General features: G+C 45.5%; 1 protein-coding gene and 1 long non-coding RNA gene across 2 annotated transcripts in view; both read left to right on the plus strand.

Annotated features, from left to right (window-relative positions):
* IL7R (interleukin 7 receptor) overlaps positions 1-18,887 on the plus strand; it is a 130,444-nt gene that overhangs the window by 82,190 nt on the left and 29,367 nt on the right. Inside the window, exons 3-4 of the mRNA XM_063960813.1 lie at positions 12,760-12,890; positions 13,333-13,487. Coding sequence (XP_063816883.1) covers positions 12,760-12,890; positions 13,333-13,487 — 286 coding nt within the window. The remainder of the gene's footprint in view (positions 1-12,759; positions 12,891-13,332; positions 13,488-18,887) is intronic.
* Positions 7,434-9,789, plus strand: LOC134933212 (uncharacterized). The gene is made up of 3 exons (XR_010179702.1): positions 7,434-8,127; positions 9,070-9,178; positions 9,267-9,789. It is a non-coding gene; the product is annotated as an uncharacterized LOC134933212 (long non-coding RNA).

The following is an 18,887-nucleotide window of genomic DNA, read 5'->3' on the forward strand; positions in this document are numbered from 1 at the left end:
CCATGTGTTCAGCCTCACCTGGCTGCTAATTGCATCTTGTCAGGTTGGAGTCATGCAACAGGGCAGCTGCATGACATTATTAATTAGGCCTCTCTGTTATATGCTGGCTCAGTGCAAATCACAGACGCTGGTGATATTTCTAGGTTTCCAGTCTGCTTGAGTTCTGAGCTTGTTCCTGCCAGTTCCTGAGCTCCTGTGTAGCAGTGTCTGTCGAGCTGCTTCCTGTGTCGATTCCTGTGTCAGTCCCTGTGTCGATTCCTGTGTCTGATCCCGTGTCCTGTCGTGAGGCGTTCCTGTCCTGAGGTCCAGTGGCTTTGCCTGTGCCTGGTCAAGTTTCTGGCTTCTTGGTGTCCACCGGTCTGTCGTTTGGGATTCTGCCTGTCCTCCAGTTCTGAGAGTCTGTGTCGGCAGCATTGGAGGTTCCTGTCCGTTTGCCAGTATTCGTACCGGTTCCGTGAGTAGCGGCTCTGCCGCGTCCGTCGGCCTAGGCCGCTGTATTCCGTTATTATTTCTGTCACTGGTGTTTTGCAGAGGGTTCTGCTTATGCTGTCACCGCCGGTACACAAAAGTATTGTGTCGGCGTGTGGTCAGCATTTCCTTTGTTGTTCTTTTCCTTTGGCGGCAAGCCGCACATACATTTAGTTTTGGGCTAGTTAGTAGCCCCTGGCTTTGGTTGTTTCAGTTGGAGGGCCCCTTGTTATCACCCTGTCTCGGTACACTCTTTGTCTCTCATTGGGACCTGGGGGGGCATCGAAGTTGGGCGGACGTAATCCGCCCTTCAAGCGCGGCTGCCATGGGCTCAAGCAACCATAGTCTCGCAGGAGTGTAGTGACAGCACGGGCGAGACAACGGAGATAGGGCGCCAGGGGCTATTCCCTTTCCATTCCCCTTTCCCAGCATTACGTCCTGGTGCTCTGGACTCACTTCATAACATCTCCCTTGTTCTGAGCACCAGGAACCTAACATTATCACCAGCCATACCACAAAACAGAAATACATTTTTTTTTTCTTTTTTGGCCCAGTCCAGTGTCTAGTCTAGAATCCAGTCCGGTGTTTAGAATCCAGTCCTGTCTAGAATTCAGTGTGCAGAATCCAATCCGGTGTTTAGAATCCAGTCCTGTCTAGAATTCAGTATGCAGAATCCAATCTGGTGTTTAGAATCCAGTCCTGTCTAGAAACCAGTGTGCAGAATCCAGTCCAGTGTTTAAAAATCCAGTCCTGTCTTGTCTAGTTTAAAATTCTAGTCTTGTCTTGTCTTGTCTTGTCTAGTTTTAAATCCTCCTATGTCTACTATGCAAGCCCTGCAGGCATCTCTCGCAGCCCTGAACTCTGCTTTCAGTGCTTTGAGACCAGAGCGACTAGAAGTTTTGCAGCAATCCCTAAAGCAACTGCAAAACCTTCTGACTAAAATCTTGCTCATCTTGCCAGAAGTCATTGAGAGTACATCTATCTCTAAAGAGACTCTTGTTCACAGTATGGTGACAAGAGAATCCTCTGGTTTAATTGAAGAGAAAAGGTTTAAAAGTTTTCTGCGGCCCAGGCTCTCAGAAGAGGAGCGTCTGCGTCGCAGAAACTTAAACTTATGCCTATATTGTGGGGGTTTAGGCCACTATCTGCAGACCTGTGAGTTGCGCAAGCCAAAGTGTGGTGACGTGTCTTGCCCTCTGGCCAAGTTGAGTCAGGATACAAGACCTACTCCTGTCTCTACTGTGGCAGAGGTACTTGTCACACAACCCACACTAAAAAGCTCTCTGTCCTATAATTGGGGTCCTTGGGCAAGGGAGCCCCATTATAGATTCAGGAATCAAAAGAGAATGTTTCTCTCCTCTCTTGAGGTTCCTGTTAAAGCAGAGTTGCAAGCCCCTGGAGTGGTGCCCATTGCCCAGGGTCCTGGAGTGGTGCCCGTTGCCCAGGGTCCTGGAATGGTGCCCGTTGCCCAGGGTCCTGGAGTGGTGCCCGTTGCCCAGGGTCTTGGAGTGGTGCCCGTTGCCCAGGGTCTTGGAGTGGTGCCCGTTGCCCAGGGTCTTGGAGTGGTGCCCGTTGCCCAGGGTCTTGGAGTGGTGCCCGTTGCCAGGGTCCTGGAGAGGTGCCCGATGCTCAGGATCTTGGTGCGGTACCCGATGCCCACGAGTGCTGGAGCGGTACCCGATGCCCAGAGTGCTGGAGCGGTACCCGATGCCCAGAGTGCTGGAGCGGTACCTGATGCCCAGAGTGCTGGAGCGGTACCCGATGCCCAGAGTGCTGGAGCGGTACCCGATGCCCAGAGTGCTGGAGCGGTACCCGATGCCCTAGCTTATAGAGGGACATCAAATATTATAGTTCAGGTGTCCATACCAGAAGGGGTCTCAGAAGCTGTTACCCCAGGTAGGGACTTGAAAAGCGCAACCCCAGAAAGGGTATCTAAAACCATAGTTCTAGAAGGGAACTCGAGAAGCAAAACCCCAGAAGGGATATTTGAAGTAATATCCCTAAGTGGGGTCTCGAGAGACGCAGCCTCTAAGAAGGGTCTAGAGGTCGCTTCCCCAGGAAAGAACTTAAGAGGCGTAGCATTAGTGGAGGTGCTGAAGGTTATAGCTTCAGCAAAAGTCCCGGAAGTCATAGTCCCTGGAGAAGTTTCGATAATTATCGACTCAGAGAGGGAGGCCAATGGCTGTCCCAGTGAAGGAAGTCGATGGCTCGGTCCCAGTTAGGGAGGCCGATGGCTCGGTCCCAGTGGGGGAGGCCGACGGCTCGGTCCCAGTAAAAGAATCCGAGGTGCTGACCCCAGCAAGGTTCCCGGAGGCCACTGCCCCAGCGGGGTTCCTGAAGGCCACTGCCCCAGGTGGGGTTCAGAAAGTCACTGCCCCGTGTGGGGTTCAGAAAGTCACTGCCCCGTGTGGGGTTCAGAAAGTCACTGCCCCGGGTGGGGTTCAGAAAGTCACTGCCCAGTGTGGGGTTCAGAAAGTCACTGCCCCGTGTGGGGTTCAGAAAGTCACTGCCCCGTGTGGGGTTCAGAAAGTCACTGCCCCGGGTGGGGTTCAGAGAGTCTCAGCCTCGAGTAAGGTCAATAGTGACCAGGTCCTAGCAAAGCACTCCAGTCAGTCAGATGGGAAGGAAACAGATCCTGACTGTTGATATCTCAACATCCATAATCTTTGATGGGGACTTAGCCCAATTTCTGGCGCTTTTCAAACACTATTACATTATTATGTTGTCTAAACCATTTCTGGGCATCACTTTAGAGAACCTTGTGCTCTATCTGATTTATTCTTTTAGAGGAGAGCCTTGTGAGTGGGCGACCAGCCTAATGAAAGCTGAAGATCCCATTCTTCAGGATCCCCCAGCATTCAGTGATGCAATTATTAAAAGATATGGTTCCAAAGAAATTGGTTCAGGTTCCTCTAAGTCACCCGTCTTGTCTGCTGAGAGTTCACCGGATACTGTAGACTTGGCACAAGAGTCTCAGCCCATTGTTTTGACTGCAGGATGTGCTTTTCTGACTTCTTCTAATAGGAGTACTTTGCCTGAAAGTTCAGCTCCCAAGGGTAAGAAACCTATCTCTGATTTGAACGCAGCCTTGCTGGGTGGTACCATCAGTTCAGACAATATTTGGGGAATTACCTTGGTCAGACCTAAAGAGCTTTGTAAAAAGAAGAAGAAAAAGAAATAATTTTTGACTCTTGCCTTGATAAAAAAAAAAAAAGATTCCCCCCCCCCTAGTCTTGTGTCCAGTGGCCACCGTCAAGGGGAGGGCACTGTTACAAGCTGTTGTTACAACTTGTTTCTGTTTTATTGTCTCTTAGACCAGTGTGTCAGGTTTTTTTTTTTTTGTATCCCTTGTTGGATAGTCTGAATTTTGGGGTCCTTTGACCCCTCCTCAAGGGAGGGGGGTAATGTTATGAGCCACGGCTGTGGCTCATTTCCATTTTTGCATTTTGCTTATGTATTTTATGTTATACTTCTGTTTATGTTCCCCGTGGGTGTCATGGGGTGCTCGGAGCTCACCCTTAAGGAGGGGATACTGTTATGAACCACAGGTAGTGGTACATTCCTATTTTATGTTTATAAGTTGTCTTGCAGGCCAGGATTTCCCGTTGCTCTGTTTAAGAATACTCTTGTTTGCTGCCGCTGGTGAGTCTGTGTAATTGCAGCTTGTTCCCATGTGTTCAGCCTCACCTGGCTGCTAATTGCATCTTGTCAGGTTGGAGTCATGCAACAGGGCAGCTGCATGACATTATTAATTAGGCCTCTCTGTTATATGCTGGCTCAGTGCAAATCACAGACGCTGGTGATATTTCTAGGTTTCCAGTCTGCTTGAGTTCTGAGCTTGTTCCTGCCAGTTCCTGAGCTCCTGTGTAGCAGTGTCTGTCGAGCTGCTTCCTGTGTCGATTCCTGTGTCAGTCCCTGTGTCGATTCCTGTGTCTGATCCCGTGTCCTGTCGTGAGGCGTTCCTGTCCTGAGGTCCAGTGGCTTTGCCTGTGCCTGGTCAAGTTTCTGGCTTCTTGGTGTCCACCGGTCTGTCGTTTGGGATTCTGCCTGTCCTCCAGTTCTGAGAGTCTGTGTCGGCAGCATTGGGGGTTCCTGTCCGTTTGCCAGTATTCGTACCGGTTCCGTGAGTAGCGGCTCTGCCGCGTCCGTCGGCCTAGGCCGCCGTATTCCGTTATTATTTCTGTCACTGGTGTTTTGCAGAGGGTTCTGCTTATGCTGTCACCGCCGGTACACAAAAGTATTGTGTCGGCGTGTGGTCAGCATTTCCTTTGTTGTTCTTTTCCTTTGGCGGCAAGCCGCACATACATTTAGTTTTGGGCTAGTTAGTAGCCCCTGGCTTTGGTTGTTTCAGTTGGAGGGCCCCTTGTTATCACCCTGTCTCGGTACACTCTTTGTCTCTCATTGGGACCTGGGGGGGCATCGAAGTTGGGCGGACGTAATCCGCCCTTCAAGCGCGGCTGCCATGGGCTCAAGCAACCATAGTCTCGCAGGAGTGTAGTGACAGCACGGGCGAGACAACGGAGATAGGGCGCCAGGGGCTATTCCCTTTCCATTCCCCTTTCCCAGCATTACGTCCTGGTGCTCTGGACTCACTTCATAACATCTCCCTTGTTCTGAGCACCAGGAACCTAACATTATCACCAGCCATACCACAAAACAGAAATACATTTTTTTTTTCTTTTTTGGCCCAGTCCAGTGTCTAGTCTAGAATCCAGTCCGGTGTTTAGAATCCAGTCCTGTCTAGAATTCAGTGTGCAGAATCCAATCCGGTGTTTAGAATCCAGTCCTGTCTAGAATTCAGTATGCAGAATCCAATCCGGTGTTTAGAATCCAGTCCTCGTTTTTTTAGGGGGCGTTTAAACTTGAACGCATTGTCCGATGATAAGGTCATACAGATGTTCCGTCTAAATCGTAACAACATTTTCCGTCTGTATGACCTTGTCAAACTGGGCCTAGACCCTGAGACAGCACGCTCTCGCCCTGTCTCAGGCCTGCACAAACTCCTGGCTGTGTTGCACTTAATGGCTACTGGCCGCTTTCAGGCAGTGTCTGGGGATGTCATAGGAATCTCACAGCCCTCATTTTCAAGAATCTTAATACAGGTGATGTATACCTAACAACCTCTTCTGTTTTGTGTTTGTTTTAATTTCTCGGTGGCCAGTTCTGTCATAAAATATCAAGTTTATTGTTCGTTAAAATGTTCACACAGGTTTTGGCTGTTTTGCAGCCCCACATCGAGGCCTCAATCTGCTTCCCTACCCAGGAGTCTCAGTGGCATGCCGTCAGGGTAGATTTCTATGAGCTGGCTGGCATGCCCAATGTGCTTGGAGCCATAGATTGCACACACATTCAGCTGAGACCACCTAGGGGCAGGCAGCACATATATACTAACCGCCATTTTCAACACTCCACAAATGTGCAGGTGGTTTGTGATGCAAATCTCAAAATAATGAGTGTTGTTGCTGGTAACCCTGGGGGCTGCCATGACTCCTTCATCCTCAGTCAGTCATCCCTCTTTGATAAGTTTGAGGACGGACAAATGCCAGATGGATGGCTGCTGGGTATGTAATTTGATATGTGTAGGCCTGCGTATACTTGGTCCAAATACAGGGGCAGATGTATTAACCTGTAGAAGGCATAAGGAAGTGAGAAACCAGTGATCTGTGCAAGGTGATAAAGGCACCTGCCAATCTGCTCCAATGTGTAAATTAACATTTAGGAACAGATTGTCTGCTGCCTTTTTTACCTTGCACATATCACTTGTTTTTCACTTCCTTATGCATTCTACAGGTTAATACATCTGCCCCACAGTGTGTTACTTATGTGTTGCTGTATCTTAACATGATTCGCGTTACTATATCTGTCTTTTAGGTGATGGAGGATATGGCTGTTACTCTTGGCTTCTAACTCCATTGTCCCGACCTGATACCCCTGCTGAACACAATTACAATAATGCACATAAGTCCACGCGGAATGTGATAGAAAGATGTTTTGGTGTGCTGAAATCTAGGTTTCGGTGTCTGGATAAGTCTGGTGGACTTTTGTTGTATAGTCCCTCCAAGGTGACTCAAATTGTGTTCTGCTGCTGCTTTCTTCATGACATGTGTTTGCAACAACATCTGCCACATGTTGAGGAGGAGGAGGAAGAAGAAAGCAGCCAGCAAGCAGAGGAATTAGAGACATCTGGTGATACTTGGAGTACTGATGTAGGGAGGCAGGTTAGGCAACAGATCATAAATCGCTATTTCTAAGGTAAGCTTGGTTTGCTTATTTCATTTGTTGTGTCTTCATAAATAGATGTTTTGTGTTTTTTGCCAAAATCCATTACTCTGAATGTGTCTGTCTCCTTGACACATACAAACATACCGTCGCTATATGCTTAAAAAAAGTTGCATGTGTATTGTGTGCTTTTTTAATATCAAAACAACAGATTATGAGTGGCATGCATTAAGTCTGGATAAGTGTTCGAAATCTTGCAGTGCTAATTTCTTACAAGCCAACATCAACCATTTAGTATTTTACTTTATCATTGTGTGTAATGTCCTAATGCACATGTTCATAAACTCGGCCCTCAGGACCACACACAGTGCATGTTTTTCAAGTAACTCAGTAGAAGCACAGGTGTATGAATTACTCACAGACATATGTTAAAAGGTTCACAGGTCGAGCTAATTATGTCACTTGTGATTCTGTGAGTAGACATGCAAAACATGCACTGTGTGGGTTCCTGATGGCCGAGTTTGAGAACCTGTGTTCCCAAAAAACACTCCTCAACATATAATATGTTAGCCTTGAGGAAAACATGTGTCCCTATGTGTGATGCACCATCATATTTAAGAATCACAAACTTACTGTAATCTTGAATATTTTTTTTACTCATGTTTGATGCTGTAAACTTGATGATGTGTAAGTAAATACACAGTTTTCCACACATATACATTTTTGTACTTTTTTTTAAAGGGTAAAAGTACATATTTGTTTATGCATCATGTGTAAAAACATGCCTAATAATTTTTAACACACACAAACATGTCCCAACAATACTGACATTCATTTGGACAATGTTTTATAAACAAAACAAAGGCAACATATTACAAGCTTTTTACGCCACTCAATTGAGTTCATCTTGTAATGTTGTTTAGATAAGATAGCTAAGATATGTATCACTAACATTGTAATTTTTGATTATATGTAGGCAAAGAGAATGATTTGCATCTAGAAAGAGTAATGATTAGCAAAAAATCAAGTGGTCAGTTTACTTCCTGCTAACATGTATGTGTGGCTACATCAACTTTTTCCTCCTCCAATACCCTAAAAAAAAAGAAAAGGAATAAATGTGCTTAATATTTTTTCCTATTATTTTGGCCCACTTATAATTAATGATGTTAAAAAAAAGGGTAAAGGAGCTAAGTGTGATATTTTGAAAACCATCAAAAACACTTGCAAACTATTTTGTGTTAATTTTCACAAATGTCTAACTTGTTTTTTCACATTTTTTTGGGTGGCTGCTTGTCCTGGCCTTTGCCTTTAGCACTGTCATGTTGGCGTGCTCTGGTGGACCGTCTTGGTGGTGATGAGACTGGCGTGATATTTGGAGTAGTCGTACCAAGAACTGCTGGTTGTTTGCTGTTGGTGCATGCATCTGAGATTTTCAGTCAGGTTAGTGAGGGTGGCATTGAGTTCACGTGTAGCAGCATTTTGATTGTCTACTATTCTGATTAAACTTTCATTAATCTTTTGACTGTTTTGAAAAATGTTCATATAACTTTGCTGTTGTCTGTGCTGTTCTTCCATTAGTCTGTGCTGTTCTTCCATTATGCGCTGTAAGTTGCCCATGACCTGTGTAATGTCTGTACGCATGACTTCCATGGTATTGCCTATTCTGGTTGTTTGCTCATTTTGTCTACTCAGATTTCTTGAGATTCTTCTGAGGTGAGATGGTAGGCTTGCAAACATTTGTGTCTGCTTACGCAGGCAATCTTCATTAGTGGCCTGCTCTCTAGCCCAAATGGTCCAAAACACCTGATCAGGGCCTTGTGTTCCTGGTGTTGTTGGGCTGTGTTGTGGTGGTGGTGTGGTTTGCTGTGGTGGTGTACTCACAGGTGCTGGGGGGCTCATTCCTTGCATTAATGGCAGCATTTCTAAGATGTTTGTCTCCTCCATGTCACTGTGTTGGTGTTGTTGCGGAGGGATGCTGGTCCCAGGACTCAAAGCTGAAATATTAAACATATCTACGTTAGCTATCCATATGTTTGTGAAATGATTAAAAAACACTACACATGGAACACATGTCATTCACTGTTGCTTACAACTATTCTGCCTAGCAACATCATCACTCATAGCTTAAATGCATACATATGCCTGTTTGTGGCAAATGTGTCTGGTTACTTAATTGTGAAAGCAAACACTTTAGTTTTATTGGAGCTCACACATACTCCACCATAAAAAAACATTGGAATACATAATGTGTTACCTTATAGCTTTGTTCCAACAAACATAGTAATGGTTTTGAATGTATTTTGCAATGTAACCTCAAGCACACATGAGAGTTTCTGAACAAAAAAAAATTGACACAAAAAAAAACATGCTTTTTTGTTGCAGCATCTTATACCCAATGTCATACTGTATGACTCAAGTGGACATACATATCCTTAATGGATGTGGACAAGGACATTTAGTTTGGATTCCATTTCAGCTTTTACTTACTGTGGTAAGTATTTTTGTTGTGGAAGTGTTTTGACTTAATGCGGTTATGACTGATTATGATTATGTTCTGACATTTTTCACTTTGATTCCAGTTTGATACTCACAATCAAGATGAGGGGAGTGTGGATGACGTCTTGGAGGTGTGTCCATAATTTGGAGTGGTGGCACCGAACATACGGACGATAATCTTCGTGGCGGGGTAGCCTGCTTTGTTTGTGCCGGGACAGACGACCTTGCTTTCTTTTCCGCCACAGGTTTCTGGTGGTGATGTCTTCCAGAAGAGCCACTTCTGCTGCTCCATACTTCTTTTGATGGACCTTTTAATGAAAGTGCAATTTTGTTATGGCCATTCCTTTACAAGCATACCTTATACTACAATGGACACTTTACCTGCTTCCGCAGCGTCATCATCATCAGATGTGTTAGGATTTACTGGCCGACGAGTAGTACTGCTTTTTTCAGACACTGTATAAAATGAGATATATTCATAAATCATGCTATTGTGTATACATCCACCCATTATGCTTATAAACAGTTTTACATTTAGAAATGCTTGGTTTTGAATTCAAACAAACATAAGGACCAGAAAGCCAAAAATTAAACACAAAAAACAACCAAAACACATATGCACTATGGCAACATCAAGACAGCCAAACATGTACAGGACACTGACATAGGCCACAAGTTCAAGGAAAGGTTTTGTTTTTTTATAAAAAAAATAATAATAATTTTGTATTGATTTACAAAATATTACAGATGCAATATGTAATTTTCTCTGTGATGTGGCACTCCAAAGACACATTACCAGTATATGTCCCAAAAAGTTAAAAAACTAATTTTTTGCCCAAACAATATGCAGTTTGGTGTCACGGTACAAATACAAGCCAAATAAAAAGTAAAAAATAAAAAAACATTCTCTAAAGATGACATTACACATGTAAGTGGTTTAAAAACAACTTTCCAGTACTCCAGCCTCTAACATGACAACGAATTTGTTAACTTAAAAAAAACATGGAACACATATATAAAACATAGTCATAATGTTTTAAAAATAAAAAAAAACCCAAAAGGAACACATTATTGCAAGACAAATCAGAGACACACCAAGTCCAAACTACACATGCAAAATATCTGTTTGAAAAACACATGACATACAATAAAGTAAGATGTTACATTGGCTTTTAGCTAACACATGACCCAAAACAATGAATTTGCAGACACACACTTGAAGATGGGAGTAATATGCAACGTCACATGACACAGATTACCAAATTAAACATTTTAACACACAAAAAAAAACATGCTCACCATTCTTCCTTGGCCTATCTGAATCCCGGACATGGGTTGCAGAGACAACTTCAGGAGGTATTACACTCCGCATGGGCTCCTCATGCTCCAGATAGCTTGCTATATAGGGCTGGCCACCACCGGTTTTCCGAGCAGACTTGGCCTCCTTGGCCATTTTGGACTTGACACGTCGCTTTATGTCATAGTACCGATTGCGGCATGTGTCCTCCGTCCGCTTGACCACCCCCTCACTATTGACAGCAGCAACTACTTTCGACCACAACAACGTCTTCCTCCGTGTTGGCACCTTGGCAGACTCAGGGCCAAATAGCTGCCTCTGATACTTCATCAGCTCACGCACCAATGCCACATTTTCTGCAAAACTAAACTTAACATTCCGCCCAGTCTTAGTAGTGGTGCGTGGCTGCGGAGCACTCTGACTGTCACTGTCACTTGAGGCTGCTGCAGCAACCTCACCCACCTCCTCCACCTCACTAACCTCACTAACACTCACCTCCTCCACCTGACCGACCTCCCACTCAGTCACACCCTCCACCTCTGAGTCACACATAATTGTGTGTCTACACAGTTAACACAGGAAAAAAAAAAACAACACACTCCTCCACTACCACTACACAACTCACACACACACACACACACACACACACACACACCCACACACACCCACACACACCCACACAAACACTGACAAGGGACTATAAAGAAAAATAACTTGGACTAAAAATGAGACAAAACCACAAAATACAAGACAACAAGAATGACAAGACGACTTTCAAACACAATACCACACTCAGAAATCGTTACCAACACTCCTCAACAAACCACAAATTCACCTACCTCCACAGCACAACCTCCCTCCTCCTCACCACTAACTATACCCACGAGGTGCGGACGGTTTGGGGCGTATTTATATGGTTGCGCACAGACACTCCTACCATCTGAAACACAACCAATCACGAACGGGGATGAAAATCGAAACTGAAAGTGAAAATGCGGCCGTGAGGAAAAAAAAAACTTGCCGCGTTTAACTTAGGAAAAAAAACTGCTAATCCAACAAAAACACGTACGCAAACGACAATGACGGCCGTAAATGTGCCAAAATAAAACGACTGGCATCGACATCGGAAAACTCGAAAAGCATAAAGTCGACTGCTTCGTAACTTTGCGTATATGGATTCAAAAAGTTGCATGAAAATGCACCCGATACAAAACGTGTTTAAACACTACACAAACCGAATCAAACACGAATATTAGTAAATATTGGCCCTGGTTTTTAATAGACTTGCCTTGTATTCCCGTATAGTTATTCATTTATACACTGCAAGTGAACTAATACTCTAAATACAATCTGCTATATATCATTGTATACTATTACAGGTTGGGTATCCCTGTAGTGATGTCATGACGTGACCAGCTTCATGACATCACTGTAGTCCGCAGTTAATCACAGACAGGTGGGGGAGTGGCTTTGCAGCCATTCCCACACCATCACTACTGCCTGGACCCACCAACGTCATGCAGAACCCCCCCCCCCCATCAGCTGACGCGCCAGACTCTCTGCGGACACTCAGGACCCCCACCGACACACCGGACGGACCCCCAGGACCCCATGCTGAAGCGCCGGACCCGCTGTAAACCCCTGAGACCCCACACCACCGTGACGGACCAGCCGCAGACCCCCAGGACCCATCTGGATAACAGGTTTTCTGTTATTCATGAAAATCCTATCTCGGGAATGCACCTGGCCCCGAGCGTTCCAGATATGGGATATTCAACCTGTAGTTTCTTGGAGTGAAGGAATGAACATACCAGACATACTCTATGTGCTTTTATCATTTCATTCAATAAAATTCATTTATTTAATTAACCCGTTGATTGATATTTTCTATACATCAATCTCTCATTATCATATGAGGAAGAGATTAGGGAGTATACTTACTAATGATCGATTTTGGGGTTTTGGAGATTTAGCATTCACTTTTGCAACATGGAGATTTACTAAAGGCAAAATTGAATTTAAAATTGAATGTAAAAACAAATCCCATTCAAAATCGAATATCAGCAAAACATTGGTACTTTTACATAGACATATTTAGGATCCCCTGATTTACATACATTCGATTTGAAAACTGAGCACAAATCGAACACAAAATCGACATACAGTACAAATCCCCAAAATAATAGACTAATTGCAGACAGGCGATTTTAGCTTCTAAACAACATCTATTCCCTAGATCTTCATTGTTGTGTAATACTGGACATATTTTCTCTTTCCAGCACAACATCACAGTGTGAAACCAAGGGACAACATGAAGCGATTAATATTAATCCAGTGTTTCAGGATGTTTCTATTTGTATGATGTGGATAAGAAACACGTCCTGTCAGAATTACTCTGTGAACAAAAATGGTAAGAGATTTATTCTACATACACATTTTTATTCTAAAAGTATGAATCTCCAGGATTCATACTAGACACCTCTTTAATGATAACACTATTTTGTTATCATTTCCCCTATCCCAAATGTTCCCTATTCCTCACTAATATATATATTTTTCTTTTCTCTTTCCTTTTATCTTTTCACTTTTGCAAGTGGTTTCTTTTTTTTCTTTTTTCTTTTTTTTTACCTAAATCACCAGGCAGTAATAAGTTGTGGTATATTATGCTACTTCTATACATTAATGGTATATTTCAGTATACAGTATGGTTTAGTTAACTGTATCGGACATTTGCATTTTGAGTGTTCTAATTTCACTGAGAACAATTAACATCTTAAAACTAAATACAGTAATTTAAATATATGCCGGTATAATATTCAACTGATGGTTTTTGTTTCTCATTTGGTATACAGCCCTACCTGACCCTCCGTTGAATCTATTCATCAATTATAATAATGAAACAGAGGAATATGTATTTAATATTGAAACATCTTATAGAAATTCTGAATATCTGAAGGATAAGTTGCGTCATGAAATTGTCCTCCGCACTGAGAGAGAGGAATGGCCAGTAAGTGATTGATGCTCACATGTTTGGCTGAAGTCTTGACTCAGATTAACCAGAGCCGCAACTGGCCAATTTGGTGCACAAGGCAAGATTTTAGCTGGATATTTTGCCATAGCAGCCAATGAGATTCTAGCTTGCAGTTATCTAGTGCATTCTTCAAAATGATAGCTACTGTAGAATTTGATTGGTTTCTATGAACAACACCTCCACTATTCCACATTAGTATTTAGATGATTAATACATAATGCTACTTGATGGGACACTAGGCATCAGTAAGGTATACCCGAATGAAGAGGGCATCCCAGGAATGAATGGGTGCACAATGTACTTGCCTCCAAACCCACCTTCACCCAGGTGTGCCTACCAGGCCATCTTACCATACAGGCACACTGGGCAGTTGTCCAGGACCCCACAATTCTAAGTGCCTCCGAGCAGGGGCAGGTGGTGGTCACACAATTAAAGCTCTGAGGCGGCATTCTCTATCTGCCTCCCAGGCTGCAGCCAGGCAGTGAATGGCTGTCAGCATGCTGATAGGTGGATGGCTGGAGCTATCCACCAATCAGAGTGCTAACAGTCATTCACTGTATGGAAGTATGTGGTGCAGGACCGCAGGTGGGGCATATTATGAGTTTTTTGGTTCCTGCGATTGGGTGGGTAGGGGCCCCAGTGCATTGCTTTGCCCAGGGCCTGCAATGTTGTTAAGATGTCCATGGTGCCTACTGATACCAAGTTCACTGACAATTGTGATATTGTTAGGTTCCTGGTGCTCAGAACAAGGGAGATGTTATGAAGTGAGTCCAGAGCACCAGGACGTAATGCTGGGAAAGGGGGAATGGAAAGGGAATAGTCCCTGGCGCCCTATCTCCGTTGTCTCGCCCGTGCTGTCAGTACACTCTTGCGAGACTATGGTTGCTTGAGCCCATGGCAGCCGCGTTTGAAGGGCGGATTACGTCTGCCCAACTTCGATGCCCCCTCAGGTCTTAATGAGAGACAAAGAGTGAACCGAGACAGGGTGATAACAAGGGGCCCTCTAACTAAACAACAAGGCCAGGGGCTACTAACAAACCTAAAACCAAAGTATGTGCGGCTTGCCGCCAAAGGAAAAGAACAACAAAGGAAATGCTGACCACACGCCGACAATACTTTTGTGTACCGGCGGTGACCGCATAAGCAGAACCCTCTGCAAAACACCAGTGACAGAAATAATAACAGAATACAGCGGCCTAGGCCGACGGACGCGGCAGAGCCGCTACTCACGGAACCGGTACGAATACTGGCAAACGGACAGGAACCCCCAATGCTGCCGACACAGACTCTCAGAACTGGAGGACAGGCAGAATCCCAAACGACAGACCGGTGGACACCAAGAAGCCAGAAACTCGACCAGGCATAGGCAAAGCCACTGGACTTCTGTACAGGAACACTTCACGGCAGGACACGGGATCAGACACAGGAATCGACACAGGGACTGACACAGGATTCGACACAGGAAGCAGTTCGACAGACACTGCTACACAGGAGCTCAGGAATTGGCAGGAACAAGCTCAGAGCTCAAGCAGACTGGAAACCAAGAAATATCACCAGCATCTGTGAATAGCACTGAGCCAGCATATAACAGAGAAGCCTAATTAATAATCTCATGCAGCTGCCCTGTTGCATGACTCCAAACTGACAAGATGCAATTAGCAGCCAGGTGGGCTGAACACATGGGAACAAGCTGCAATTACACAGACTCACCAGCGGCAGCAACCAAGAGTACTCTTAAACAGAGCAACGGGAAATCCTGGCCTGACGGTGGCCACTGGACACAAGATAAAGAAAAAAAATCTTTTTTTTTTTTTTATATCAAGGCAAGAGTCAAAAATTATTTCTTTTTCTTCTTCTTCTTCTTTTTACAAAGCTCTTTAGGTCTGACCAAGGTAATTCCCCAAACATTGTCTGAACTGATGGTACCACCCAGCAAGGCTGCGTTCAAATCAGAGACAGGTTTCTTACCCTTGGGAGCTGAACTTTCTGGCAAAGTACTATTATTAGAAGAAGAAGAAGTCAGAAAAGCACATCCTGCAGTCAAAACAACGGGCTGGGACTCTTGTGCTGAGTTTACAGTATTTGGTGGACTCTCAGCAGACAAGACGGGTGACTTAGAGGAACCTGAACCAATTTCTTTGGAACCATATCTTTTAATAATTGCATCACTGAATGCTGGGGGATCCTGAAGAATGGGATCTTCAGCTTTAATTAGGCTGGTCGCCCACTCAAAAGGCTCTCCTCTAAAAGAATAAATCAGATAAAGCACAAGGTTCTCTGAAGTGATGCCCAGAAATGGTCTAGACAACATAATAATGTAATAGTGTTTGTAAAGCGCCAGAAATTGGGCTAACTCCCCATCAAGGATTATGGATGTTGAGATATCAGAGTCAGGATCTGTTTCCTTCCCATCTGACTGACTGGAGTGCTTTGCTAGGACCTGGTCACTATTGACCTTACTCGAGGCTGAGACTCTCTGAACCCCACCCGGGGCAGTGACTTTCTGAACCCCACCCGGGGCAGTGACTTTCTGAACCCCACCCGGGGCAGTGACTTTCTGAACCCCACCCGGGGAAGTGACCTTCAGGAACCCCGCTGGGGCAGTGGCCTCCGGGAACCCCGCTTAGGTCAGCACCTCGGATTCTTTTACTGGGACCGAGCCGTCGGCCTCCCCCACTGGGACCGAGCCATCGACCTCCCTAACTGGGACCGAGCCATCGACTTCCTTCACTGGGACTGAGCCATTGGCCTCCCTCTCTGAGTCGATAATTATCAAAACTTCTCCCGGGACTATGACTTCCGGAACTTTTGCTGAAGCTATAACCTTCAGCACCTCCACTAATGCTACACCTCTTAAGTTCTTTCCTGGGGAAGCGACCTCTAGACCCTTCTTAGAGGCTGCGTCTCTCGAGACCCCACTTGGGGATATTACTTCAAAGATCCCTTCTGGGGTTTTGCTTCTCGAGTTCCCTTCTAGAACTATGGTTTCAGATACCCTTTCTGGGGTTGCGCTCTTCAAGTCCCTACCTGGGGTAACAGCTTCTGAGACCCCTTCTGGTATGGAAACCTGAGCTATAATATTTGATGTCCCTCTATAAGCTAGAGCATCGGGTACCGCTCCAGCACTCTGGGCATCGGGTACCGCTCCAGCACTCTGGGCATCGGGTACCGCTCCAGCACTCTGGGCATCGGGTACCGCTCCAGCACTCTGGGCATCGGGTACCACACCAAGATCCTGAGCATCGGGCACCTCTCCAGGAACCTGGGCAACGGGCACCACTCCAGGAACCTGGGCAACGGGCACCACTCCAGGAACCTGGGCAACGGGCACCACTCCAGGAACCTGGGCAACGGGCACCACTCCAGGAACCTGGGCAACGGGCACCACTCCAGGAACCTGGGCATCGGGCACCACTCCAGGAACCTGGGCATCGGGCACCACTCCAGGAACGTGGGCATCGGGCACCACTCCAGGGGCTTGCAACTCTGCTTCAACAGGAACCTCAAGAGAGGAGAGAAACATTCTCTTTTGATTCCTAAATCTATAATGGGGCTCCCTTGCCCAAGGACCCCAATTATAGGACAGAGAGCTTTTTAGTGTGGGTTGTGTGACAAGTACCTCTGCCACAGTAGAGACAGGAGTAGGTCTTGTATCCTGACTCAACTTGGCCAGAGGGCAAGACTCGTCACCACACTTTGGCTTGCGCAACTCACAGGTCTGCAGATAGTGGCCTAAACCCCCACAATATAGGCATAAGTTTAAGTTTCTGCGATGCAGACGCTCCTCTTCTGAGAGCCTGGGCCGCAGAAAACTTTTAAACCTTTTCTCTTCAATTAAACCAGAGGATTCTCTTGTCACCATACTGTGAACAAGAGTCTCTTTAGAGATAGATGTACTCTCAATGACTTCTGGCAAGATGAGCAAGATTTTAGTCAGAAGGTTTTGCAGTTGCTTTAAGGATTGCTGCAAAACTTCTAGTCGCTCTGGTCTCAAAGCACTGAAAGCAGAGTTCAGGGCTGAGAGAGATGCCTGCAGGGCTTGCATAGTAGACATAGGAGGATTTAAAACTAGACAAGAAAAGACAAGGCAAGACTAAACAAGGCAAGACTAAACAAGGCAAGACTGAATTTTTAAACTAGACAAAACAAGACTGATTTTTTTTTAAACACCGGACTGGATTCTAAACACCGGACTGGATTCTATACACCAGACTGGATTCTAAACACTGAATTTTAGACAGGACTGGATTCTAGACTAGACACTGGACTGGGCCAAAAAAGAAAAAAGTTTTATTTCTTTTTTGTGGTATGGCTGGTGATAATGTTAGGTTCCTGGTGCTCAGAACAAGGGAGATGTTATGAAGTGAGTCCAGAGCACCAGGACGTAATGCTGGGAAAGGGGGAATGGAAAGGGAATAGTCCCTGGCGCCCTATCTCCGTTGTCTCGCCCGTGCTGTCAGTACACTCTTGCGAGACTATGGTTGCTTGAGCCCATGGCAGCCGCGTTTGAAGGGCGGATTACGTCTGCCCAACTTCGATGCCCCCTCAGGTCTTAATGAGAGACAAAGAGTGAACCGAGACAGGGTGATAACAAGGGGCCCTCTAACTAAACAACAAGGCCAGGGGCTACTAACAAACCTAAAACCAAAGTATGTGCGGCTTGCCGCCAAAGGAAAAGAACAACAAAGGAAATGCTGACCACACGCCGACAATACTTTTGTGTACCGGCGGTGACCGCATAAGCAGAACCCTCTGCAAAACACCAGTGACAGAAATAATAACAGAATACAGCGGCCTAGGCCGACGGACGCGGCAGAGCCGCTACTCACGGAACCGGTACGAATACTGGCAAACGGAAAGGAACCCCCAATGCTGCCGACACAGACTCTCAGAACTGGAGGACAGGCAGAATCCCAAACGACAGACCGGTGGACACCAAGAAGCCAGAAACTCGACCAGGCATAGGCAAAGCCACTGGACTTCTGTACAGGAACACTTCACGGCAGGACACGGGATCAGACACAGGAATCGACACAGGGACTGACACAGGATTCGACACAGGAAGCAGTTCGACAGACACTGCTACACAGGAGCTCAGGAATTGGCAGGAACAAGCTCAGAACTCAAGCAGACTGGAAACCAAGAAATATCACCAGCATCTGTGAATAGCACTGAGCCAGCATATAACAGAGAAGCCTAATTAATAATCTCATGCAGCTGCCCTGTTGCATGACTCCAAACTGACAAGATGCAATTAGCAGCCAGGTGGGCTGAACACATGGGAACAAGCTGCAATTACACAGACTCACCAGCGGCAGCAACCAAGAGTACTCTTAAACAGAGCAACGGGAAATCCTGGCCTGCGAAACAACTTAT

The sequence above is a fragment of the Pseudophryne corroboree genome, chromosome 1 (genome assembly GCF_028390025.1).
Source record: "Pseudophryne corroboree isolate aPseCor3 chromosome 1, aPseCor3.hap2, whole genome shotgun sequence".
Taxonomy (NCBI): domain Eukaryota; kingdom Metazoa; phylum Chordata; class Amphibia; order Anura; family Myobatrachidae; genus Pseudophryne; species Pseudophryne corroboree.